This window comes from Sciurus carolinensis, chromosome 1 (genome assembly GCF_902686445.1).
Source record: "Sciurus carolinensis chromosome 1, mSciCar1.2, whole genome shotgun sequence".
Taxonomy (NCBI): domain Eukaryota; kingdom Metazoa; phylum Chordata; class Mammalia; order Rodentia; family Sciuridae; genus Sciurus; species Sciurus carolinensis.
In genome coordinates, this window is record NC_062213.1 from 205,071,141 (window position 1) to 205,097,891 (window position 26,751).

Consider the following 26,751-nt stretch of genomic DNA (forward strand, 5'->3'; position numbering starts at 1 on the left):
GCTCCTTCCTTCGTGAATGACCCTTGTAAGCCCTTGTTGCTCAGGCCAAACCCGGGGTCCCCTTGACCCCTCTCTTCTCACTCTCATGACACTGGAGGCACATCCTGCTGGCCGGCCTTCCTGGCGTCACCTGATCTGAGCACTCCAGCCCGCTCCAAGTCACTGCCACTCTGAGCCGCCCTGGCTGGTCCAGTTGGTACGAGCCTCCTGACAGGTCACCCCAACAGTCCCTGCCCACCTCCCCCCTTATCTGTGCTCCAACTGTAGCCAGAGTCCCTTTACCTGTGGAGTCAGAGGACACACTGCAGGGCGGCTCCCTTCTCACTCCGAGTCAAGCCCAAGTCCCTGTCCCTGCCTTGCCCAGCTCTGGGACCTCACCTGCAGCTCTCTTGCCTCAGGGCCTTTGCTCTGGCCCTCTCTGCCTGAGGTCCTCTTCCGCAGGTACTCTCAGGGCTCTTCCCACTGCCGTCTCCAGTCTCTGGGGTGACCCTGCCTGCAGCCTGGCCTCCCATGACCTGGCCCCCTGGGAGGGTAGGCACGCGCCTCCTGCGCCTCCTGGTTCCCACGATGCTTGGCCCAGAGGCTGAGGTGGCGATGGATGCCCTGGGCTCCTGCCTGGAAGGTGTCTGCAGGAAGCCAGTTTCTAATGTGCCCTCGAGATGTGCCGCTGCCCACCTGTGCTTGTCCTTCCTCACCCTGTGTGACTGTTCCGGCTGTCAGCTGAGAGAGGCTCTGTTCTATTATTTCTTCATCGTCGTAGATGGACTCAATACCTTTATTCTATTTATTTATGTTTTGTGGCGCTGAGACTCAAACCCACGCCTCGCAGGTGCTAGGCAAGCTCGCCCACGGAGCCCAGCCCCAGCCTGAGGCTTGGTTCTTAACCCCAGTTTACCAGTGAGGACACCAAGGCCTAGAAAAGTCCAGTGCCTTCCCGGTGGGCACACAGCCACAGGGACGCAGGGGCAGGAGAGACAAACGGTAGCGGTGGCAGGAGCCAGCCCTTCTGGGCGCAGAGCTGGTACCGTGCGGCCAGCGCCCCCACATCTGGGCCTTTCATCAGCACCGCGTCCTCCCACTCAGTATCCACTGGAACCTGCGCAGCGGCCTGTGAAGAGGCGGAGGCTGAGACGTCCCAGAGCTGGTAGGCAGCGGAACTGGGACTTGAACCCAGGGCCCTGGGCTGTTCTTTTGGGCTCTGTCTCCGAAGCTGCTGCCCTCCTGCAGTCCTGAGACAGATCAGTGGACACGGAGACACCGATTGACTTCTGGAGTGCCGCGGAGGGTCCTTCTGGGGCAGATGCTGATCAGACTGCCCAGGGCTCCTTCCCAGGGCGGGGCTGTCCTTGCCCACAGGTGCTGGAGCCGCGAGGCACGGGCACATCTGACACCAGCTCGATGGCTCCGGGCTGAGTGTGAAGGGGCTCCGGGCACGTGTCCAATTTCTGGGTCTCCTCGTCTGGAAGTCTGGACTGGCCCGGCTCCCTGCTAGGTCCTGGGAGACCGCCACTCGGCCACGTCAGGGCTGTCCTGATACCTCCTGCCACCTGCACCCATCAGATGCAGTCATAGCAGCCCAACTGCTAAACAGAACAGCCGCCCCGTCCCAGGGTCTCGTAAGAAAGGAGGTGTGGTGAGGCTCCACGTGGCCCTCAAGTGCCTTCCGGCTGCTCTTCAGTCCAGAGAGAAGAAAGGCCAAGGTTCACAGGTGGCCTCAGGCCCCTGTGTCCCCACACCCGGGCCTGGTGTAGCTGTGTGGAAGACTCGCGGGGGCCCATCCCTGGGGACAGTGCAGAGAGGAGCTCTGGATTTTCCTCCTGCCGCAAGTCACTCCATCTGCACCCTGGCTTCTGGAGGGGATCCTGGACATCCTTGCTGAGAGTTCTTGCAGCTGACGGAGGAGGACTACCCAGAGCCGCAGCCCTTGCTTCTCTGCCCCTCCCAGGTGCCCTGGCCCTGCTCTCTGGAGTCCCTCCATCTCCCTGCCCGGTCGTTTGGGTCTCAGCATCTCCTCATCTGATGTCCTCTCCCACTGCGTCCCCGCGGGGTTTCCTGAGCCCTCTACCCAACTGGACTTGTGTGGTGTTGGCTGGGTGGCCACCCTCACCCTGGAGCCCAGGTGCTCTGATGCTCGCCCTGGGGGCCCGCAGAGGGCAGTGGCTGGCTCTGACCACTGCTGATGGAGGCTGCAGCCCACCCAGGTGCAGGTGTGCAGAAGGCTGCAGTGTCCACAGGTCAGCCAGCCATGTAGAGCGGGAGGTGCGAGGCCTGTCACCAGACCCACGCGTGTGCACGCATGTCATCCATGTGAGCAAGTCTGTGCCGCCCTCTAGTTCCACACTCCTGGTAAAGGCACTTGCTTTCTGGTTTGCCAGCTTGGGTTGTTGAAGAGGCGGTGCTCCCAGGCCCAGAGGTGGGGCCGCCCTGCGGGCTCAGGCAGCCCTTGTCTTTTCAGCTTTTGGCCAGTGGGTGGCGCCACAGCCACGCGAATGTTCCAGGCCGAGTCTGACTCCTGCCACTGCACTCGCTTGCGGGGTTGTGGGAGGGTGTCAGGCGCCCCTGCTGTCAGAGTGGGGAGGCCTCTCTCCCTGCCAGCCTGGCTCAGGACTTCATCCCGTTAGTCTTGGTTGTCTTGCCGAGAGCAGTCTTGGCGATGTTTATAGCGTCTGCAGCAGCAGACACGGTCACGAACTGCCCCCGAGTGCATGGAGTCACCTGGCCGAGGGTTCCGTTCAGGGTTCCCTGACGTGGTGGGCCTCGGGCAGGCGAGAGAGCTGCGCCTCCTGCCGTGGGTGCTGGCAGGCAGCTGGGTGACGTGTTGTGACTTGGACTACCTGCTCCTCACCTGTGACCATGGCAGCTTGCGGGGTCTCAGCCTTGGAAAGGGGTGCTGTGGTGATCGCTTGGCCTTGTCCCACCCACTCCGCCGACAGCGTCCTGAGGAAGGTGGTAGCTTCCAGCAGGAAGTCGGGCAGTGCCGAATAACCCCCTGGAAGATGAAGGTCCACATTGCCACAGCTCAGACACAGACCCTCTGTGTTGTTCCACTAGCAGAGCTGAACATAAGCTGATTCTTGCTGCCTGCGAGGACATGCTGTGGCACCAGAGGCCAGCGGATCACTGCTTGCATTTCTTGGTGGGAAGAGTACCAGGGATTGAACTCAGGGGCACTTGACTACGGAGCCACATCCCCAGCCTTATTTTGTGTTTTATTTAGAGACAGGGTCTCACTGAGTTGCTTAGTGCCTCACTTTTTCTGAGGCTGGCTTTGAACTCATGATCTTCCCGACTCAGCCTCCCACGCTGCTGGGATCACAGGTGTGCGTCACTGTGCCCAGCCCGCTACTGGCCTTTTGGAAAGGCTTTGGGAATGGCTCTTAGGACCTGGGTTCACTGCGCCCAGAAGACAATTGCAAGCACAGACACTGTTTGAGGTGAAAGGAGTGCGTCACAGCATCATTTATGGTGGGTAACAACCGAGGCCCTCTCTGACCTCTAATCTCTAGGAAGAGAGGTCCCCTCAGTTTGGCCATGACAGATCATTTTGCAGTGGGGTGTCACGGACAGGCTTAGGAAGCCTGTCAGGTTCTGCTGTGGGCTGAATGTTTGTGTCCCCCAAAGCTCCTCTGCTGGAATCCCAGCCTTCAAGGCGATGGTCCCAGAAGGTGGAGCTGCTGGAGGTGATCAGGTCCTGGGGGCAGCGCCTTTGTGAAGGAGATCAGTGTCCTTGGAATAAGACTCCCTGAATGGACCATGACGGGTACCCATGGGACCACCCTCAAAGCAGAGGAAGAAAGAGGTGCAGGGGCTTGGGGACCCACCATGTGGTGTAGAGGCTACGTCTGTTCTGACACATGAGATCTGACAACACAGGCTCCTCAGGGCACCCCAGGGCCGCCTGTCCCAGCCCCCAGGGGGTGCCCTTTCATTCCTTCCGAATTTTGAATTGTGATGAGGGGCCACCTGTTTGAAAAAATAAAATGTAAATGAGATAAGAGTAGTGATTAGTGATTGCAGAGAGCTGCCAGGACAGGGCGGAGTGGCCACTCCGAGTCCAGTGAGAAAGACCCATGTGAAAGGGACGTTTAGTTTCCCACAGACACTGAGGCTGAGGGTGTGGAGCCAGAGTCCAGCCCGGCCAGCGAGGCCCTGTTCGTAGGGGGAGCCTTGGGAAGGGGGGCAGGTCTCCCATTTTCTGCTTTTTCCATTTTCCAAATCTCCCGGGAGTTTGTCTGCTTTGTGTTACCAAGTGATGTGCGTTTATGGTAGAAAAGTCAGACGTGGCTGGCCAGCAGCTGCTCTGGGTGTCCTGGGTGGCCTTCCCACGGTCCTGTGCGTCTGCGTTTGGGGATGTGTGCTCCAGTGCCTCCCACGGTACGGCAGGCTACAGTCCCGGTGGGGCTGGCTGACGGGCTGTCTCTGGTCTCCGCAGGAGCGCTGTGTGGCTGCACTGGCCCGCGTGGAGCGCACTGACTTCCTGTCGCCCATGTGCATTGGAGAGGTGGCACACGTCAGTGCGGAGATCACCTACACCTCCAAGCACTCCGTGGAGGTCCAGGTCAACGTGATGTCTGAGAACATCCTCACAGGTAACGCGCGGTGTTTCTCGCCAAGCCACCTGGTTGGGCACGGTTGACGATGCCTCCAGCCATGGCCACCATGGCTCGGGAGGCTGACCACTCTCCCTAAATGACTCCCAGGTCCCACGTTCCCGTTATGCAGATGGGGGTTCAGACCACAAGGCCAGAGCAGGATGCAAACCCTGGTCCCTGCCTTCCCGTGCCAGCTTGTCTGGCCTGGGCGCTGGGAGTGGTCTGGGGGCCTTTACCTGCCCTGCATCCTACTTGTCCTTCTGGGACGTGGAGTACTGGCTCTGTGGAGGGCGTTACCTGCCCCTGGGAGGGTCAGCCCAGCCTGGGTGGAAATCAGGCCTAGAGAGGTGCTCGTGGTGTGAACCTTTGCCTCGGGTTTGGCAGAACATTCTCCTTGGCCTTGGTAACCATGGAAACCCCCTTTCCTCTTCTCCCTCAGCCCTCCAGAGCCCTCACATGCTCTCATGCTTCCTTTTATAACCGGCTGGTGATGGGGAGGGCAGCCTCTTCATCTCCTATGGCCTGTGTGCTGGCAGTGTGGCCTCCGGCCACCTCGAGGTCCCCTGAGGGTTAGAGGCCCCACCCCTGTTTCCTGGCAGCAGAGGCCCTGCAGAATGTGGTGTGGGGTTGTCTCAGGATCTCGAGTGCCCTTCCTTCAAAGACCCGGGAGCTACTGACCTCAGCAGGGCTGGCCATCAGAACAGGGTGCGTCAGAGCAGCGATCGTGCAGCAAGGGCTAGCAGAGCAGGGCCCGGGGAGGAGCAGAGTCCTCCAGCCTGACCCACACCTGGGCAGAGCCCTGCATGCAGTGGGCACCTCTGGCCTCTGGGGCCCTGGGGTGCTGGTCTCGGGCTATGGCACAGGAAGGCCTGTGCAGGGCGGGGCCCTGTCTCCCCACTGGGTGGCCCAGTCCTTGCTCGCCTGGACCCATCCTACAGAGGGGTCGGCCACCCTCACCTGAGCCTCTGGGTCCTCAGGCTTCCTCATGGGTGGTGGTGGGAATCTCTGGCTCAGAAATGGAGGGCAGGGCAAGGCTGTCTCAGAAACGTCAGCAGCCCAGCCCTGGGCCTGTGAACAGGACGGCCCCTATTTGGGATGGGGAGCGGGGCAGGTGAGGACTGTCCCCTGCTGAGAATGGTCCTGCTCCAGGTCAGTGGTGCTGAGGCTGGGCATCTGCCCTGGGTGATGAACTCCTGGCAGCTCTGCTGGCTCAGCATGCAGGGCATCTGACCTGACATGTACCTGAGGATCAGGGGTGAGAGTGGACAGAGAGCAGGGGGCTCTTGCCAAGAGCCCACGTTGGTGAGTTCAGCCCACCCTCTGTCCCCAGCCCTGTACGGATGCTTCTCCTTGTCCCTTCCCCAGTGTCTCCCCCATCCTGCCCCTGGACTTCTCCTGCCTTGAGGCATGGGCACAGAGAGCCAGGGCTGGCCTTGGGAACAGGAGGGGTGCTGGGCACTGCTGCGGAGTTCTCCCTTTGGGACCGGCAGGGGAGAAAATGAGGCTTGGAGGAGGCTGGCCACACTTGGGAGCTTTTCTGGATGGGTGGCCGTGACCTCAGTGCCCCCTCCCAAGCTCACCTTCTCTGCACCACAGGACCGGGGCAGTGTGGCCCCGCAGCCGGAGGGGCTTGCCTTCTCTCCACGCCTTGGTCGTCTTGCCCGTCTTGCCCTGGGACCCGTGGCAGACTGGGCCCCTCCTATTCTGTGACATGGAGCCCCTCCCTCCCTCTCCAGGCCTCTCTACCTTTGGACCCCAAGCGGGCCCCTCTTGTCCCTCCAGACCTTTTTCTCTGTCCTCATGTGTTTCTGCCCAAGTGTCCACTGGAAGGTGAACCTGTGCCCTTGCCTGGGCTGCCTGGGCTGCATGTCCTCCAACACCACCCGGAACACTCGGGGCACATGGCGGCATTCCTGGCTGCATGGGCAAGTGGCCCTGAGGAATGGGGACACTGAGGCCGGGGGGCAGTGGCTGCACATGAGTGGTGCCTGGCAAGGCTGACACCCTGTCAGCGTGACCTTCCGTGGCCTTCCTCGCCCTGGAGGGAGAACCCTGTGTTCCAGCCCCAGACCTCTGCCTTGGGACACCCACTTGTTCCTTCCCAGCACCTGTCAAAATATTAAGCTCACAGGGACCTGATGGCTGCAGATTGCTCCGAGAGTAGCCGAGGGCTGTTACGGTTTAGAAAGGGATGTTTGCAAGCCCTGGATCTGGTGGTGGTTCCGTTACGTGGTGGCAAACGTACAATTAGCGGATTTGCCTCCTTTTGCTCTATGGTGTTCATTTAGGTTTATCGGGCCACTCGGGTTTCCATGGCAACCAGCTCAGCAGGCTGGCTCTGGCAAGACCAACAGGAAATCTTTATTCCCAAAAGCAGGTTGTCAGATTCATTCTCAGTCAGAGCGTGATGGAAATATTTTCCCATAGCATTTGCCTGGTTCCCAGGCCTGGGGAGCGGTTGTCCCGTGTGTGGCTGTGTCGGGGCGCGCTGGGGACGCGATGGCTGTGTGGAGCAGGGCTGGCCTTGGGCCTGACTTGGAACCTAGCGGAGCCTTGGAAGCCCCGGTTCCTGCTGGGGAGGCGGTCGGAGGGCAGGGGCAGGCTGACTGTGAGCTCCTGCACGCGCCTGCTCCCGGTCCTGCCCTCCACCAGAGCCTCCAGTCTTCCGTGCGCAGAACCTCCTTTTTACTCTGTTTTGAGGTGCTGGGGATGGGACCCGGGGTCTCACGTGTGCTCGGCAAGCGCTGCACCACTGAGCTACAGCCCCAGTCCCAAGTTTTTTATATATATTTTTAGTTGTAGACGGACACGATGTCCTTATTATGTTGATGTATTTATTTTTATGTGGTGCTGAGACTTGAACCCAGTGCTTCACGTGTGCTCGGCAAGCGCTCCGCCTCTGAGCCCAGCCCCAGCCCCAGCCCCAGCCCAGCCCAGGGCCTGGCTTGTGAGGAAAGCACTGGCTTTGGCAGTGCTGGGCATTGAGCCCAGGGCCTGGCTTGTGAGGAAAGCACTCTACCAACTGAGCTATATCCCCAGCCCAGCAGCTACTTTTTTAAAAGGCGTCCTTACAAATACTGAGATAACTGGACCTGGGAGCCCTGGGTTTGCACTCAGACACCAAGTCGCCTTGTGATCCTGGCTCAACTGCTTAACATCTCTGGGTTTCTTTTGTATAAATGAGGGAACGTGGACCAGTGGTCTCCAGACTCGGCATCAGCAGGCCACGAGCCACGGTGCTCAGCTCAGCCGGCTGCCTGCCCTGGGCTTTTCTGCTCCATGGCTGGCCTCAGTGCCCCGAGGGAGTCCACAGCCCACAGTTGTGTTGGGCACCGGGAAGCTCCGGATTGGAGCGTTGAGTCGGCCAGCAGCAATGCCAGGTCAGCATGCAGGAGAGCGTTGAGGGAGCCCTGGGGTGGCAGCGTCAGGCGAGCTACCTGCTGGCCTCTGGGCTCCCTGCCTGCCCCTCTGTGGAGCGCTTGGCCTGCTGCAGGGTCCTTCCCAAACCTTGCAGCACGCCTGAGTGGGCCACCTGCCTCTCTGGGCTCCCTGGCTGGCAGGAGTCCTCAGCATGTTGGGACAGGTGGACAGTGTTCATAAGATGCAGCTTATTCAGGCATTGGGACGTTGAGCTCCTCAGTGGGCTTTGACACTTCATGTCAGCAGTGTCCCCTGGTGGGTGTCAGCCCAGCCTGGCTCCTCTGCCACCCTGCTGGTGGAAGGCGGGGTCCACCTACACCCAGCAGGCCCTTCCTTCGCTTGGGAGGCTCCCGGAAGCTCCTGACAAGTCTTTGTAACCAGACTCCCTTTCTCTCAAAACACCAGTGTGACCCTGTGTAGAAAGCTGGCAGCCCCGGGACCTCCCAGGTTTAAAGCACGTGGGTGGACGTCCCGCCAGCAGCCTCTGGAGAGGAGGCTCCCAGAGGGGGTGCGAGGCGGGGGCTGAGGTTATGGCTCGTGATGGCGCGACCAGCCAGGAGGCTAAGAAAGCACGCGGGGTCTGGGACAGGGAGGCGGCCTTGTGGCTCCTGGGATGCCCAGTGCTGGTGGCGGCACCTGTCCACGAAGCCCCCTCCCGCGGCGTCACTCACGTGCTTCTCTTCTCTTAAGGTACCAAAAAGCTGACCAATAAGGCCACCCTGTGGTATGTGCCCCTGTCGCTGAAGAACGTGGACAAGGTCCTCGAGGTGCCTCCTGTCGTGGTAGGTGGGGTGGTGCAGTGAGGCCCTCGTGTAATGGGGGCGGGCTACAGCAGCCGGGGCCTGGGCCTGGGCCTGGGGACGCCAGGTTCTTACTCTGAGGCAGTGGCGGTGGGGAGTAGGCCAAGGTGCCGGGTGCTAGTGTTTCCCTCACCTGGGAACATGGGTGCTGGTGTCCCCGTCCCTCCGTATGACTTTTTGCCACACTTGCTACCAGAGAAGAGGCTGGTGATGGGACAGGAGGAGCTGTGTGTACTGCCAAGAGCCAGGACCTGCGGGCAGCCCTCTATGCGTGGCCACCGTGTCCTGCACACTTGAATTTTTACTTCCGGGTCAGAACCCCATGATCCATTAAGAGCCTGGGGTCAGCCAGGTGCCCTGCGGGAGTACGGCCTGCAGGAGCTGCCCAGGCCGGGGGCACGCAGTCCCGGGAGCACGGCAGGTGTGAAGACGAGAAGTGACGAGGGTGCTTGGCCGAGCACAGTAGCCCCGCTACAAAACCACGTCACCGGTGCAGCAGGATGATGCCACATGCCGTGACTGCTTTTTCCAGGAAAGACCTCAGCCGCACATCTCTGGGGTGGGGGCTGCTTGAGATTCACACCTGTTCGTTGTTCCTTATCAAATATATGTTATCAGAAAATGCAAAAGGCCAGGTAACCCTCAGCCCCCAGCCCTGAGCCTGGAGGCTGTGGCTGTGCCAGCGAGGCAGAAAGGCCCCTGTCCCCTCCCAGGCCTGACCTCCCTGTTTCCCACAGTATTCCCGGCAGGAGCAGGAGGAGGAAGGCCGGAAGCGGTATGAAGCCCAGAAACTGGAGCGCATGGAGACCAAGTGGAGGAATGGGGACATCGTCCAGCCTGTCCTTAACCCGGGTAGGAGCTGGGGAGGGGTGGCATCTCGGGAAAATTCAGCACGATAGACAGTGAGTTTCTCCACAGCAGTGATGCCCAGATTCTGTCTTTGCTCCTGGGAGGGGGACCAGCAGGCAGCTCGGAGAGGCCCTGGGGACCGAAAGAGGCAGCCTGGTGTGCAGGACGTTCCTGGGGCAGGAAGTGGGCAAGGGATGGGTAGTGTTCCAGAAAGCGTGTGCACACCCACGCCCCTGGATCCTGGGAGCAGGAGCTCACGTGGGGGACGCCTTGGCCAGTGGGGTCAAGTTAAGGTCGAGATGAGCACATCCTGAGTTACCCAGAGGAGACAGTGACTGGCCCTGGTGGCTCAAGCCTGTAATTCTAGCCACTCTGGAGGCTGAGGCAGGATTGCAAGTTTGAGGCCAGGATCGCAAGACCCTGTCTAAAAATCACAAATAAACAAACAAACAAAACAGGGCTGGGGATGTAGCTCCGTGACAGAGCGCCCCTGGGTTCAATCCCAGTTCCAAATAAAAGAACAGGAGACTGCCTGGCCTGCCAGCCGGCGGACAGGGGAGGGCGGGCAGGGCTGGAGGTTCTGGACCACCTCTCCTTCTGGGGAGAGCTTGGGGTGGGAGCCAGACCCCCAGTGGGGAGTGGGCAGCAGGACAGCCTGTCTCCATGAGAACCATGGGAGTAGATCCTGGCTCACTCCATACCCTGACTGTCTGGGCAGCTAGAATCAGGGTTTTCAGTGGATTTCAACATTTCACTCATGAGATTGTTTTCCACTCACTGTCCTCTAATCGTAAATCTAATGTGTGGCGTTTTTCGGAATCTTATTCTCTCGCTGTATTAGTCAAAGGTGGCATTCTGAGTCTCAGGATTTCTTGGTAGATGTTTTTTCCCCTGTGGTGCTGGGGAGTGGACCCAGGACCTTGTGCATGCGAGGCCAGCACTCTACCAACTGAGCTTTATCCCCAGCCCATTTTTGATAGATTTTTACCTGCCTTGGGTTTTGCTGTTCTGTCCCACGAGAGCCAGGGGCTGGGCTCTGGCCTTCTCAGAGCCTGGCTTCTCATCTCGGGAGTGTTTCCGGGTGTGAAGGTACCCTGAAGCCCCAGGTGGTCCTGGATGCCGCCAGGTCCTGGGAGGCCAACTCTGGTAGCGTCAGGAGAGGCACCTCCTCCTCAGATCAAAGCTGCAGGTCACCTGAAGTAAGTGTGACCCAGCGGACGCGTGGGACACGGAGGAGCTCCTGGCTAGGAGTGTCCTGTTGGTGGTCAGGGCAGGACTGAGGGGCCTCATGTGGAGGGGTGGTCTTCAGAGACCCTGGACGTCAGAGACTGACTCAGGGAACTCGGACCTGTCCCAGAGCCGGAGCTGAGAGGTTCCTGAGTGTGGAAGTACATCTCTAAGACCCAGCTCGCCTGCTTTCTGGTTCGGGCCCTTGGCAGCCTCCGGCAGGGAAAGGCAGAGCGCATTTGCTCCAGCCCGGCGAGGAGGCGCCCCAGCCCTGGAGCGTGCACAGCAGCAGCGTGGACAGGGCGGTTCCTTCTGGGCTCTCTGGGCTCTGGGTGTGTCTCCGCTGTGTCTTCACGAGCCTCCCCTCTGTGTGATCTCTTTTATTTTTTGTGTTCTGGTAGTGGGGATTGAACTTGGGGGTGCTTTACTACTATAACACATCCCCAGACCTTTTTGATTTTTTCTTTTGATACAGAGTCTCACTAGGTTGCTTAGGGGCTCGTTAAGTTACCGAGGCTGACCTTGAACTTGCCATCCTCCCGCCTCAGCCTCCTGATTCTCTGGGATTAGAGATGTGCACACCATGCCTGGGTTTAACTTTAACTCCTTAAAGACCCTGCCTCTGAGTGCGGTCTCTGAGGACTGAGCGTCAGCACGCAGGAGTTGTGAATAGGCACAGTTCTGTCCATGGCCTGGAGGACCATCAACCAGAGGTGAAGGTCGACACCCAGGTCAAAATGTCGCGGCCTGAGGTCAGCCGTGGTAGGTGCCGCTCTGCCTCCGGCATGTGCCAGGCCTTGGTGGCTCAGTGGTCCTTCCGCAGTGGAGGCCTCGTGGGGCAGGAGTGGGCTGCCTCCCGAGCCTGGCTGGATGGAGGAGGCTGGTCCCTGCCCAGAGGCTCATGCGCGGAGCTGTGTTGGTTTTCTCTGCCCTCCTGAGGAAGAGCGTGGAGGACTGACGTCTCCCTCCGGGAGACAGGACTGTGTTTTGATTTTTCAAAACAATCACAGCTCTGTGGTTACATGTAGTGATTGGGCTCATCCCAGCAAACGTGGGAGCCGGTTTCGGTTCATGATCCCCTTTCCCTCCCGCTTTTGACCATTTTTTAAGTGTGGTCTCTTAGGGGTACTTCAGTAGCAGCACTGAATGACCGAAGTTTCGCCAAGGCATTTGCCACTCTCAGAGGGGTTTTGGTGACAGGGCCAGGCATGGCGGAGGACAGCCTGGCAGATGGGACTGCATCTTCCTGGGCCAGTCCCGGGTCTGGGGCTGGCAAAGTAGATTACAGATACTGCTGTTGGCGCTTTTTATAAAATTGGAAATGACAGGTGACTGCATCCCAGGCGAGGCCCACGTGCAACCCAGGACCTTACAGCCAAGGCATTTGGTGGCTGTGCATGGACAGGGCCACGTGGGGCTCTGCCATCCCCAGAGAATGTCTTGTGAGCCACTGACAAGGTGGCTGCTTGGTCCTGGAGAGCCTTCCCTCCCACAGATGTGGCCCGTTGGGGACCCCACTTCCCCTTGGAGAAATCGCATCTGGTTGATGCAGTTGGCTGCCTTCAGTGACATGCAGATGTTGGGCAGCTGCAGAATTGCTGTCCTTGGGATGGGGGTCATTCCCCCCACCGTTAATCTCTGTCTTTGCTGTTCCAGAGCCAAACACCGTGAGCTACAGCCAGTCCAGCCTGATCCACTTGGTGGGGCCTTCGGATTGCACCCTGCACGGCTTCGTGCATGGAGGTAGGAGAGTCACTCTGGTTGCACCCCTCTTCCCCACCGCCGCCCCGGAGAGTCCCCTGGGTGGCTGGGCTGCCTTCTGACCCATTTTAGGCTCTTGTGTTTAGTGAAGTGTGAATTTAAACTTCTAGGAGGTTGCATAAGAGATCACTGAAATGCCGTGGTGCCTGTTTTAGAATTGGAAATGAAGGACGGTTGTCTAGAGCCCAGCAGTCGGTCGCACACCCCGCGACGTCAGAGTCGCGAAGTGTTTTTATTGATGCTTGTTGGCTGGCGCAGGGCCTTGCAGGGTTGTGCCGTCCCCAGAGAAGAGTGCTGTGACAGCAGGTAAAAGTGCTTTGGCTTCTGATGTCCATGTTTGTCCCCTCCCACGATGCAGGGCCCAGATCCTCGCGCAGGTTTCCCCAAGAGTGGGAACCACCGCTGGAACCCCAGCAGACTTGGCTCCAGGTCCGTGGAGGGACATTTTTTCACTTCATAGTGTATGTGTGTGATTTTAAGCAAATGTAGTAACACATCAGCCTCAGAAATGGACGTTGTCATTTTGGCTGGGACTAAAGTGAACTTTAAAATCCAAGTTGATCTGGAAAACTCAGGGAAAGCCGTGGTCACGTGGCACAGGCGGCGGCGGCAGTCGAAGGACAGGTGTGGGGACCCAGTGGGCGCGGCCGTCCTGGGTGTGCGAGGGCTCGTGTCCTCGGGCTCCGCAACTCTCCGTGCTCTTCTTCGGCTTTCTCCTTTCTTGCTGCCCACGACACCAAGTTCTCCTTTCTTTGCTCAGAGAACTCCTGTTCATCCTGCAAAACCCAGTTCCCGTGGCCCCGCTCTGTGCAGGTTTACACTGGTGTTTCGGCCAAGAATTCCCAGGAGCCGGGTCGGGGTGTGTGGGCTTTGCGTTGGCTCCGGTGCCCACTCTGAGGCGGGAGGCACTTGGCAGGTCCTCCTTCCGTGAACAAGCAGCACAGGTTCCTTTCAGGTTGAGGGATAAGGGTCCTAGGCCTGTCGGAGAGTGGGCCTGGGTTTGAGAGATTTTTCAAGTTTCTCTTTTTTTTTGCTGATCTTACTCTTTTGTGTTCTTTTTCTCAGTTTTGTGGTGCTTGCCTCTTGCCACACTCGGGTGGCAGTCTGTAGGTCTGATTAGCGGGCCTTGCCCCGGAGCTCGGTGAGCAGGTGTGCGCCAGGCCTGCGTGCTCTGCCTGGAGGCACGCTCTGGCCTCGTGGGCCTCCGCAGCCTCGGTCCTCACACCCCGCCTCCCTCCCCTTCTGCTCCAGGTGGGCAGCCATCCTGGCCCCAGCTTGTCCCTGAGTTCCTGTCCCTCCGTCGAACCTGAGGTTCGCGAGCCTCGGGCCAAGACGCTGGCTTGCCTTGTGTGGTGTTGGCCTTTTCACTGAGGGTGACGTCCGCTCACCACCCGGTCAGGGCCTGCGTCCCGAGCCAGTCTCTGCCTCCCATGCCCCGCAGCACTGGTGTTCCTTCCTGGCCAGTGGGCGGCCTGGTGGGGCTGGCCTGGGCTCCTCCTCACTGTGTCCTGCAGGCCTGGGGTTTGCGCTGTGTGGTGCATAAAGGCCCCTGGTCACCACCACAGGGAAGGCTCACCCAGGACGTCCTCTGAGCTTTGCATGTCTGGCAGTGTCCTGGCCGAGTGTGGCATTTTAGGGAGCCCTTCTCCCCCCAGGGCTGCCTTGCCCTGTCTGTGTCCTGTGGCTGCCACAGTTTCTGCTGGGAAATCCGGGGACTAGATTCAGCTCTGAGCTTTCTGGCCTCGGCCTCTGCCAGCTGGGCCTCTCTCACTGGAGCCTGTCACCCCAGTCCAGCACTCTGTTACTTCACGTGACATCCGTGCCTTGGGCGCACTGCTGCCGCCTGAGGTGTGCTCACCTGGAGGGCCACGGCGGCTCACCAGGCCTCACCAGTGGTCAACAGGGCCAAGGGCCCCAGAGCTGTGCAGCGCTCCTGCTGCTGTCCAGAGACCTCCTGGGGGACTGCTGCCCTGGAGGACTGTCCCCCGCACTCGTCGCGGATCCCGCTGAAGTTGTTCAGGTCTGGTGGCCAGTCTCACCTGTTTACCGTGAGGAAACTCCTGGCTGCGCCCTCACTCGGGTTCCTTCCTTCTCACCTCTGCTCAGGGTGGAGTGTCCCTCCTCTGTGTGGAGCTGGCCCTTCCTCTGCCCTCCTTGCCCCTCGTGTTTTGTGTCCTCCGGTCCCTCAGATCCGTCGCGTCTCTGTTGACACGGGTGGAGGTTGTGTGTGTCTCTCCTGGGAGGTTGGGATCTGCAGCCTCCTCCAGGCCTGGAGCCCTTGGCCGGGGTGTTGGGTGCTGGTCGTGAACCAGCGCTCTGGAGACCTCAGCCCAGGGAGCGGGGAGCTGAGGACTCCTGTTGGTCAGCGTCTCCTGATTGTGGACCTTCACCCTGCTGACAGCCGAAGGTGCCCTTCTCAGGTGAACTGTTTGGAAGGGGCTGGAAGGGTGGGAACCGGGACCCTACAGCTGCCCGTTGTGGCCTTCCCTTGACGACACTAGGAAGGACCCCTAAAACTAGGGCAGGAGAGGAGTTTAGAGTTTTAGTTGGGAATAAACTGGGCATGGCAGCCCTGTTCCTAATGTGGACGCTGCTGCCCCCAGGACCACCCTGGTGGGGCCTGGCCCAGCCAGCGCACTCCTGTGGGGGCTTCGATCACGTCTGTTTCAGCCAGGATGAGGACAGTCGATCCTCATCCCAGGGACGATCTGGGTCCTTCTGGTGGTACCTGGCTCTGGTCCTGGTCTTAGAGTGTGGGAGGAGTGCAGGGGTCCTTCCTGGTCTTAGGAAGGATCCTCAGCGTTACCGGTCACGTTGGGTCCTGGGTCAGACTGGCTGTGCTCAGAGTTGCACACCCAGCCGGAGCCTCCTGGGGAGGGGTCTGCTCTGCCCCGTGGGGCTGGGACGCACGGGGGGCTTGCAGCAGTGATCTGGGGCCCCCGCGGTTTCCAACCGTCCTCTGCCCTCGGAATCACCTCCTGCTTTGGGAACACAGGCTCCAGCCCTTAGGGCCCGGCCCTGCATCTTCAGTCGGGAGCGTCCTGCTGGTCCTGATGACTTGGGCCTCGGACGCCCACAGATCAGACCAGCGATGCTGTCCTCACCCTTTTGCCCTGTCTCTTGAGAGTGCTGGACGCCCACCTGGAGGTCCTCCACAGTTGTCTGTCACCACACTGCAGATCTGCTGCCCTCCACTCAGGCGGGCATCAGATGGCCCAGCAGGAGAAGCTGGGCACCTGTGCGTGGCATGTGTTCGAGTGGTTCTGCCCCCACATGAAGGGTGAGGACCTGGGGTCTCTGTCCCCAGCCCTCTTCGCTCCCACTCCCACCTTCATCCCTGGGCTCTCCCAGCACAGCGCCCCAGTCACCTCCTTCCAGGGGCAGCTGGTGGTGTCCCCAGCTTGGATGTCTGTCCCCGGCTCTGGCAACCCGAGGGCCCCTTGGCCGTCTCCACATCTCCTCGCCTGCCCATTCCTCTCCTAACCTCCAAAGCGGCTGTGCACAGGCACACGCATCCTGGCTTCCAGCTCCCTGGGCCTCCGTTTCCTTTTCTGTAAGGGAGCTCTGCGGGGCCAAGAGGGCGATGCAGGGAAATGGAGCGGGGTCTCCCTGCATTGCCAAGCTCTAATCCTAGGCCCTGGGGATCCTCCTGTCTCAGCCTGGATGCCTGGGACTGTGGGTGGGCACCGCTGAGGGCCACAGAGAGCCTCGGGTCGCTGCATCCCCGGGTGGGACCTTCGAAGCTTGAGCACCCAGCAAGAAGCAGCACCTAGGATCGAGAGACCCTCCTCGGAGCCACTGGTCCAGGAGAAAGTAGGAGCTGGACTTGGGGTGTTCTGGAAACAAGGACATCTGGGAGGACGGCTGAGATGTTCCCAGAGGAAAAGTGGGAGGCTTTCAGCTGTGTCGCTTAAAAGGGAAAATTAAAAATACCCAAGCGCTGGAACCCGGAAAAGATTAAAAAAGTCCACCCACAGGAGGGACAGGGGAGGACGGGGCCTGAGAAGCTGCCTTTCCACCTGCCTTGCCACTCCAGGTCCCTGCTGTCCCGTGCCCTGGCCTGTGCTGGGTCCCCACCTCCTCCATGCCACCGTGGCTGGGTGCGTGCTCCCCCACTGTGACGCCACCTCTGGGGCTCCCCTCCCTGTAGCAGCCCTGCAGGCGCCCAGTCCAAAAGATAGGTGCGAGGTTGTCCCTGACCCCATAAAGGGGTGAGTCTGCCTGCACCACCGAGGCTCAGGACACAGTCCGTTTAGATCGCCTGTGTCTCCAGCCCAGAATCACCCGGGGGACCTCGGACAGGAGAGTAAATGAGGACACTCACGTGGAGAATGGTCTCTGACCAGCCCCTGGGTCTGCAGAATGGTGTGCTGACTTGAGGCCACAGCATGTATGGGCAGAGGACAGCCCAGCTCTCCTGGTAGGCAGTGCCCAAGTCCGGGGGCCCCAGGTGGTCCTGCTGGCCCAAGGGGCTCTTGGCTCTGCAGCTAACTTGCTTTCACAGGAGTGACGGGACGGTGACTGTCACAAAGCCTTTCATCAGCAGGGTCCTGGAGCTCTGTCTGTGGAACTGTCCTTGATCTGTGCCAACCAGCAGGCCCTGTCCAGGTGCACACAGGCCCTGAAGGGCAGCAGTGGAAGGCTGGTCTGCTTTTCACCAGTGGGGTGGGTCAGACGTTTAATGTCGGTGTCGCCTCTGGCCATCTCCAGCAGCCAAAGCTGGGGCAGGTGCAGGGCCTGTGTCCACAGCCCCTGCCTCCGAACCTCCCCACCTCCGCACCTCCCCCTTGGCCTGCTGTGGCCCTTCAGTCCCCTGCCCGTTCCTCCACTTCCCACTGCGTCAGGGCTGCAGGGCCCCGTCCTCCACCCTTGCCCTCCCTCCTCCTGACCGCATGCGCCAGCCCTAGCCTCTTCCCTGGACTCCACGGGCCTCGTCAGGGCCTCCCTGGGGTGATGGTGGACACAGCTCCTCGGCCCCTACCCCTTGCCTCCAGGGGTGATGGTGATGGTGTGTGGACAGGGTCCCATGGGCCTCACTGGCTTGGCTCTTTCCTGGGACCCTCCTCTCGCCTGTCATTCTGCCTTGGCTCCCCTTCACGACAGGTTGGAACCTTACCTCATGCCCTGTTGCCTCCTGTTCCAGACTGCAAGGCGACTGCCCTGTGCTCCTGCTGGTCACCCCCTCTCCCCTGGCTGGAAGTCTCTCAACCGGGTGGCCTGTGCCACCTTGCCTGTGTACTCAGCTCCAGACCCCAGCCAGAGTCACAAGTGCTTCATTGGGGCCACTTTTGCTCGGGAGCCCTCAGGAGCCTGTCTGGGATAACGTCCACCATCCTGGGGCAGAGACCTGTAGACTGTGCCTGCGGTCCCTCTGTCCCCAGACCTCTGCACAGCTGTCTCTTCCTTCAGAACTGAGGAAAAGAAAGGAGTCTGAAATTACCTGACACTCTGAAATAGAGCGACCCCTCCCCGCTCCCTGGCCCTCTTACTTTTGTTCAGGGCATGTGGCACAGAGTGGATGCCCACGTGGGTGGGGCTCCTGTCTTGTCCACTGCTGTGTCCCACTTAGAGCAGGCCTGGCGTGGAGCAGGCCCCAGTGGCCGAATGAGGATAGGACTAGCCTGTGACGGCCGTGCTGGTTGGTCCCGCAGAGGAGCGTGCCCACTGTGCCCAGCCTGTGCAGCCCAGTCTTGGTGCAGCCAGCCCCAGGGCATCAGGAGCAGGCTTTCCCAGCCAGGGGCAGAGGTGCCCAGCCCTGGAACCTGAGGCGAGGAGCAGCGGCCCCTCGGAAGAGGGCAGTACCAGGGCAGGGTGTGCGCGAGGGGGCCTCCTGCAGAGCAGCTGCCAGCAGGACTCTGACTCGGGCAGTTGCATGGACCAGAAGTGCCTTTCCCTGGGAAGGAGGATAGGGCGCTGACTCGTCCAGTTCTGTGCCTCCTTGAACCGGAGCCTGTGTGGAAGCCCACGCGTGAGCCTCGGCTGCGGGAGGAGGAGGGAGCTGGCGGGTGGGCGTGCCGTCTGCTCTTCTGGTCTGGGGGTCCAGAGGCGATAGGCAGACGCTGGCCTGGGCGTCGCTTTCCTCGAGGTGCGGCCAGAGCGACGATGGCAAGAGCAGCCTCCCAGGTTCCCGCTGACCCTTGGATTCTGAAAACATGTCTGCACTGGAGCTCTGACGAGCAGCTTCGGGGCCGTCCGGACCAGGCGCGGGAGGGGGACCCCCGAGCTGGGCCCTCCACCCTCTGGCTGGGTTGGGCCGAGGCTCCCGCCCAGGATCTGCTCCTCCCTGCTCCGAGGCCTCCCAGCAGGTCCCTGTGGACCAGCAAGCGCGTCCTCCCTCTGTAGTCATGGCACAGACTCGCCTCCGGACAGGCAGAGTGCGCTGAGGTCCAGGCCAGGCCTGTAGCCAGCAGGGCCTCCAGTGCTGGTACTGGCTGTGTTCCTCAGGGACTGGGGCAAGTGCCCGTTCCTAACACACCTGTCCAGCCTGGCCAGCAGTCACTCTGAAACGTCAGCTTTGCCCCACCTCGCCCAGGCTCCTAGAGGGAAGTTGGCACCCCACCAAAACGGTTCTTGGCCTTTGGAGAAGTGCCCTTGCCTTGTGGGCTCCAGGCTGAGGCCACAACACCCTGCTGGCCCGTCCTTCCCAGGACTGGGCGTGGGGCTCAGGCATACCTGCTGCCCGTCTCGCCCAGGCCTCTGGCCGTGGGGAGCCAGCTGTCCTCCCTGCTGCCTTGTTGTGGCCTCTCCAGTTCAGAACGTGAGCAAGGCCAGGAGAAAAGTGTGCCTGGCAGCCCTTCGCCCCTCTCCGGGCCTGCCATGCTCCTGGGCGTGTGGAAGGCAGTTCACCTCCACTGGGAACTTTGCCGTGTTCCCACTTCCTGACATTTTGGTTCTGTCTTCATGAACTCTTGGTCTTTACTACGCTGTGCATTAATTGCCAAAAGTAGTTTTTATTAATGACCTTAATTAAGATTGCTGTGCCAGGACTTGCTTGGTCCCAGTTCAGACATGCTGGTGGTTGGACCCAGCGGGAAGCCAGAGCTGTCTGGGAGCGCACTCACCTGGGTCTTTTAATAACCCTTGTCGTCACCACGGGGTGGGACGTGTCAGTAAGATGAAGTTACTACCGTTTCTTAATATAGGAGGCCGGCCCCCGGCTCCGACAGTCGGGGTTAAATATAGAAATGGGGGCATCTCGGTACCCGCCCACGGAGCAGGCCGGCTCTGGGCTCTGCGCTGCCGCTGTCGCTGGGGTGTGGGCAGGCCTGGCCCAGCCAGCCAGCAGGCTTCGAGAAAATAAAGCAAAACCTCTATTTTTAAGCCAGTGAGCATGTTGTCAATACTTAAAACAAAAATCTGTAAGCAGTTAAATGTTAGATTCAAAAATATCTCTGGTGCCCAGTGTTTGTATATCGCAGCCAAGCAAGTCCGTTTTTTTTCCCTCTGTAGTTCCTGAAACGATGCAGTCTCCAAGGACAGCAGATCCTACAATCTTGTTGTCATCTCTTAAGTCACAAATCTTGGGAAATAAGAACAGCCACAACAGACTTTGTGATTGCCCAAGTCACTTCCCCGTGTGGGAAGCACTCGTGCCTGGGTGGGAGCCCGGCTGGAGGAGCGCTGTGGGGAGGCTCAGCCCCGCTTACCTTAGTGGGATGCGGCCTCCCCTGGGAGAGGGCGTCCCGCGGGGCAGCACTGGCAGCGACGGCAGCGACGGCTTTTGTGGCTCCGGGGACATGCTGTAACGTGTCCTGTGCACCATGTCACATGAGGGTGTCCTCAGGGGACGAGACTAGCTCTGCGGTGACCTCCTTCCTGCACAGCCGCTTGACCTCATCATCCATGGGTGGCGGGCAGGCAGACCCACCGCAACGCGCCAGGGCTATTGCCCACTGGGCCGAGGGCGGAGAGGGCTGTGCTCAGCGCGTGGTGGTCCTCTCAACAGTTCAGAAACCAGCTCCCTTCTGCCCAGGTGGCCTCCAGATCTCAGCTCTGCCAGGACTCCAGAGCACCAGACCTGTCCTCCCAGACTCGGGGGTGGGCAGGTCCCGCTTTTCGCTCTGACCTCTACTTCTGCTTGGGCACTGGCAGGGCCGGGACCCCGCCTTTGAAGCCCAGCGTGTTTCTCAGATGGTCTGACTTTTCCCCCAGGACACATTTCTACCTAGTGAGCCCTAGAAGGTTCTGCCACCTCTTCTGCCCGTGGATCCCTCCCCGGCCTCCTGAGGAGTGCCTGTTAACTGAAGTGGACGGATTCGTCCAGCTGGGAGCCCCCGGAAGCCCAGAGCTGTCTGCTGCCCAGGCTGTTGCGGAGGCAGACCCATTTTGAAGACTCCTCATCTGGCAGAATGGGGACACCTCGCTGTTCTGGTCACCCACCTGGCTCCTGGAGTCAAGCCCCGGATTTGGGGTGTGATCTGATGATGGACACACGCAGCGGGAGTGTGCCCAGGGCCCTGGGGCCGAGCGGTGGGACTGCATGACCTCAGCCGCCCACCTTGGCCATTTGTCTCACATTTTCCTCTGACCTCGGTTCTCCTGCTGGAGTCCCAGCTCCGATGCCAGTGCTGGCATTAGGGTTGGGAGGGGGTGTCCCCGTTGTCATTGTCCATGGCAACAGAGTGTTCTCTTGGTCTTCTGACACCCACCTGGCCCAGTGCTTCAGGTTTCTGTGGACCAGATGAGCGTGCCCTGTTGGCCTAGTGGGACTAATTGGTGGACCAAGCTGGGTGCCACCTTTGGAGCCCCACACCTGACTCCTGGGCTGCTGCCTGGGTTGACTTGTGGGCAATCTCTCTCAGTTTGTTCTTAAGCCCTGCTGTCTCCCCCTACCCCTGCCAGCCATCTTGGCTGCATGTGCCTTGGATCCTGTGGCCTTTAGAGACAGCAGAGCCCTGTGGGATCTGTACTGGCAAGGTGGCATTTTGGACATTTAAGGAGCTGATGTCAGCACTTTGCACTTTGTTCTTCTGTTCTTAACAAGTCCTACTTTCCAGGACATACAGGCCGGGGCTAGCTGTCAGTACTTCTGAATGTCGCTCCCAGCGCACAGCTTCCTTTCCCTTCTTGTTTCCCACCTGAACCACCCTGTGGCCGGCATGGGTGCTGTGGGCCATAACCTGCCACCCAAGTACACCCCTTGATTTTGCCATCTGCCCACCTCTCACCATGGTCTTGGGTTTTCATTTCCATACTGGTCTGAAAATTCCGCTCTGAACTCTTGAGTCTTACAGCCTAAGCCAAAAGGCAGTGAAGCTGTTCCTCCTGTGCCCTTGGGCAGGCGCTGGACCCACACCCAGTCACATGACTGACCACATGACTCCCTGCGTCTCCACGTCCACCTGCCTCGTGGGACTGCTTCCAGGGAGGCTCCACATGCTGAGAGGAGCCGGAAGGGGGCCAGGCCAGCTTACTGGCTCCCAGGCCAACCCTCTGAGTCCCTCTTGTGATGTGCCACTGAGTCTCAGTTCCCTGGTCATCGAGTGTCCCTGTGCCCACCTCCTCCCAGCTGCTGACGCTGGGCTTTGGCATCTCCTTGCTTCTCTTTCCCCCGCACCCTGCGTGTCGGCTGTTCTCAGCAGGACCCTGACTGGCTGGTGTGCTGGCGAGCTGGCGACTTGCCTCTCTTCGGAGGAGAGACCCTGAGCGTGCGTCACCCCAGCCATCAGTGCTCGGCTCCTAGTCCTGTCTCGGTCCCTGTGCTGTCACCGTGTGTGTTCTAAATGCTGATGGGCACTTTCTTAGTGTGGACAATCAGCCATCTGCACAGGAACCCCAGCTGCCAAGGACCTTGCCTATGGAGCTGAGAGTCCGCAGGAAGTGCTTCTGCTCCCCGCCACCTCCCACCAGCCCTTCTCGAGCAGGACTGTGCGTCCAGCTGCTGTTGTGACCAGGTTCTGTGGGGATAATCAACCTGGAAGACCCTGGCCCTCGGGCTCCCCCTCCCTCCCGCCTCTGAACTGCATAAATAAGTGCATGAGCACATGCGTGTGAACGCACACTCAAGCCACAGCCCAGGCAGAGGTGGCAGTGTGACCGGGGCCTGCCTCATGCCATGTTTGCCAGTTGAGGTGACAGACCTGTGTACTGCCGTGGCCCATGGGCGCCCAGAGCTCGGGTTTGTTTTCATTTCATAGAGCAGGCTCTTGGCTGGACAGGCCTTCTCCAAGCCTGGGCTGGCTGCAGCCTTCTTGGGGCAGCTCCTCACAGGCCAGGTGAGGAGCACGCAGCTTTTGGACCCTGATCCATCGTCAGACCTGGCCCTCCATGTGCCTTTGGGCCCCACTGTTAGTTTGAGAAGTGGGGCTCCTGACCCTGCCCATGCGGGTGAGCAGAGCTGACGCTGTCCATCCAGGTACTCTGACGAGGTGTGCTGGCCTACTGTACCCACCCCTGCTCCTCGCTCATTCTGTGGCTTCCGTGGGAAGCGGCTCATTCCCTCTGGAGCGGTTCAGAGCCACCCACAATATCATTGTCACCCTCCCAAATGAGCTTACAAAAAAGTCCTTAGTGGCCAGTAGCCACTTGGTGTTCTGATTCCCCTGTTGCTCGTATACATATATATGTTCATATATTCATACACATATTCAATCAAAAAAATCATACATATATTTGTATTTATGATATGTATATACATGTGTGTACATATATGTATGATTTTTTTGATTGAATGAGTCAGAAACCAGACCAGACATGGATTATATGTGACTGTTGTGCTTCCTGAAGAAATGGGGACCTCACGTGTCACGGGGAACAGTAGCTGAGACCCAGAGAGCCTTGGCCGACCACTTGCCCACTTTCCAGCATCATCTACTGACCCTACAGGTATCTGAGTTTGCAGCTTCTACCTTAAGTGAGAGCCTGACTCATGGGTGCGATGGAGTCTCTGAATTTTTAGAAATCATTCTGTATCCTAAGGCAAATGTGCACATAGCTTTCTAAAAGTCCTGACAGCTGCCGGATTGATCAGTGTCACGTTGATCAGAATGGTTGAACACAGGCAATTTCACATTGTTCAAGTGAAAGACGTGGTTTAATTTTTAAAAGTGAATTGTGTATGTATGTGTGTCATACTAGGGAATAAGAACTGGATGAGGGGCTGGTGCAACCCAAGCCAGCGTCTGCAGCCTGAGGCTCAGAGGCTCACACCCTCACTGTGTTCGGTGCAGAAGCCTTGAGATAGAACTTGATTCCACACAGCTCACCTGTGCAAAGTATGCACACTCTTGGGTTTTCAGGACAATCCCAGAGGTGTGCATCTGCCGCCGTGGTTGTAGCATCCCTTATCCAAAATGCATGTGATGGAAGGTTGCAGCCTGAGTTTTCTGGGTTTGGAGATATTTGCCTATGCATAATGAGTGTCCTGGGCAGGGGACCCAAGTCTCCAGAGGACATTGACTTGTCTCCCACATGGCTCACACACACGGCTGCGGGTTACACTTCATGCAGTGTTGCTCAAGAAGTATTTTTTGTTTTTCTGTTTTTTAGTTCTAGGTAGACACAATACCTTTTTTTAAAATTTTTATGTGGTGCTGAGGATGGTGCTGTGCTAGGTGAGCGCTCTGCCACTGAGCCACACCCCAGCCCGTCAAGACGTATCTCTGCACTGACATGTAGCAGTGCGTGTGTGTGGTGTGCTGAGGTGGTGACAGCAGGTCTCCACCCCGCCACGTGTCTTGTGTCACAGCCTCTCCAGCTCCCCCCAGGTTCTGCGTGGACTACAGAAGGGGTGCTGTGAACCCCGGGTAAGGACGCGGGCCCGTTGTCTTTCTGTGCCTGGCTTATTCTGGCATGGGTCCTCCAGTTCTAGCCAAGCTGCTGCCCATGGCAGGGTTCCGTTCTTGTCCGTTGTGTGGATGCTGCATTTCCTCTGTCCGCGTGCCCGATGGTGGACGTCTCTCTTGATTCCACCCCATGGCTCTCTGAATGGTGCTGCGGGCTCTGCGGACTGACTGGTTCCTGGGCTGTCCGCCGGCAGTGGGTGCTGAGTCACATGGTGGCTTTTTCAGCTAGTTTGGTTTGGTTTGGTTTGGTTTCTACACCATGTTCCACAGTGGTGGAACTAATGTATATCTCGTCATGTAGCATTCTTAGTAATTTTGTGGATGAAACAAAAACTTCTTGGCGTGGAATTTTCTTCCTGTGGCATCATCAGGGCTCAGAAAGTGTTGGATTTTGGAGCGTGTCAGATTTTAGACTTTTGGATTGGGAAACCTGCTGGGCCCGTCCAGTCCGTTTTGAAACATTTTCATTACCCTCAGCTTGCCCTCCCACGTCCTCGACCCTCCTGGGGACCCACCAGCCTGCTGGCCTCTCCCCACATTGGCCTCTTCTGGAGAGCTCACGTGGATGTGCTTAGCAGTGCCTGTTCTCCCACTGGGCGGTGTTCGATGTTGTGTGAACCTCTGGGACAGGTGACAAGCTGCATTTGTCAGGAGGACACAGACACGCGGTTGTTTCCAGTTTAGGGCTGTGATGTGAAACACTGCTGTGAAATGCACATGGGTTTCCGAATGTGTTTACATTTCTGTGCTCTTGGGTGTTTGTGTACGTAGGTGGGGCGTTGCTCAGTCACATGTTTCCTTCCCAAGAAACTCCAGTGGCCGCACTTCACTGCCCACTGGGGTGCATGAGGATCTGACATCTTTGCCAGCTTGTTCTTACCTGACTTTGGATATTGTAATAAAGCTTTGGCAGGATGAGACATCTCTGGAGAATAGGAAGAGGGCTGTCATTCTGTCAGTGGTCTAGAGTGGCAGCTGGGATTGTTTTAAAAAACTTCTGAGAGCTGACATACCTGTGATCCCAGCAACTCAGGAGGCTGAGGCAGGAGGATTGCAAGTTCAAGGCCAACTCCAGCAACTTAGCAAGACCGTGTTTCAAAAATTAAAAAAAAAAAAAGGGAGTGGAGATATGGCTTGGTGGCAGAGTGGTCCTGGGTTCAATCACTAAAAGCAGCAGTGCCTGGAGAAGCCAGGTTTAAAATGGAGCTACAGCAGATGACCTCTGAGCGTCCCTGCACCCCTGGCCGACCGCACCCTTTGCTGGTGGTGGTGGGTGGGGTCAGATCAGGATGTGCAGTGGTCCTGCTCTCCATGTCTCACCTGCCATGTGCCCCTTCTCCTCACAGGTGTCACCATGAAGCTCATGGACGAGGTGGCTGGGATTGTAGCTGCACGCCACTGCAAGACCAACATAGTCACTGCCTCCGTAGATGCCATTAATTTTCACGACAAGATCCGAAAAGGTAACAGAACCCTTCTGATGCAGCTAACGGGGGAGCAGCCCTCGGGTCCCTGATCCCATTGTGCTTAGTGTTCACACCGGACGTCTGCCCGTGTGCCACCAGAAACAGGAGGGCCACGCTGTGCTTTTGCCTTGGGTGCATCCGTGAGGCTGGTGTTGACAGGTTTGATGTTCCAACCTGGCAGAATCTGAAGTTCAGATGTGGTGGGGCCTTTATCCTCCTGGAGACCAGCACGGATACATCTTTCAGTGCCCCTCGAACAGAGCACGGTGGCCCTGACTGTGCCAGCAGACCTCGTGGCAGGCATGTTGGATTGTGAGAGGAGTGACTCATCTGTGACCTAGGTAGTGCATGGTCACCTCAGGGGCCCACAGGTGCCACCGCCTCGGCCAGCGCAGCCTCACTGTTAGGGGTTCTTCCATGACAGAAGTCCAGTCCCAGGGACGTGCGCCCACCAGGAACGTGGCCTGCAGTGGGTGCAGGAGGCTGGGCCTCTGCAGCTGTGGAGCACAGCCTCAGGTGACTGATGCTTGGTGGACGCAGTCCGACACCCTCCCAGCACGTGGCAGTTTCTGCCTGCGACCTGGCTCCTGAGATGAGCGCGGCCTGAGAGCAGCCCTGCTGTGCCGGCTGCTGTGCCGGCTGCTGTGCTGGCTGCCGTGCCTGGGTCTCTGGAGCCTGGCGTCGGTTCTGGAGACGCTACCACTGAGGCAGCTCCGTGGAAGACTGGGAGGAGGCCTGGCCTGGCCACGGGAGGTGACCAGACTGGAGGAGCGCAGCTAGCTCCTCTGCACTGCGCCCCTGCCGCAGACCCCCCTCTGCCGCGTGCTGTCAGAAGCAGCCTGAGGCTTGGAGG

The 26,751-nt window shown here is 59.1% G+C and overlaps 1 protein-coding gene across 4 annotated transcripts in view; it reads left to right on the forward strand.

Moving 5' to 3' along the window:
* Acot7 (acyl-CoA thioesterase 7) overlaps window positions 1-26,751 on the forward strand; it is a 76,225-nt gene that overhangs the window by 27,280 nt on the left and 22,194 nt on the right. For all 4 annotated transcript variants that reach the window (XM_047542516.1, XM_047542520.1, XM_047542527.1 and 1 more), the window contains 5 exons: window positions 4,433-4,589; window positions 8,703-8,794; window positions 9,550-9,664; window positions 12,545-12,631; window positions 25,779-25,895. In XM_047542516.1, the coding sequence (XP_047398472.1) occupies window positions 4,433-4,589; window positions 8,703-8,794; window positions 9,550-9,664; window positions 12,545-12,631; window positions 25,779-25,895 (568 nt within the window). The remainder of the gene's footprint in view (window positions 1-4,432; window positions 4,590-8,702; window positions 8,795-9,549; window positions 9,665-12,544; window positions 12,632-25,778; window positions 25,896-26,751) is intronic.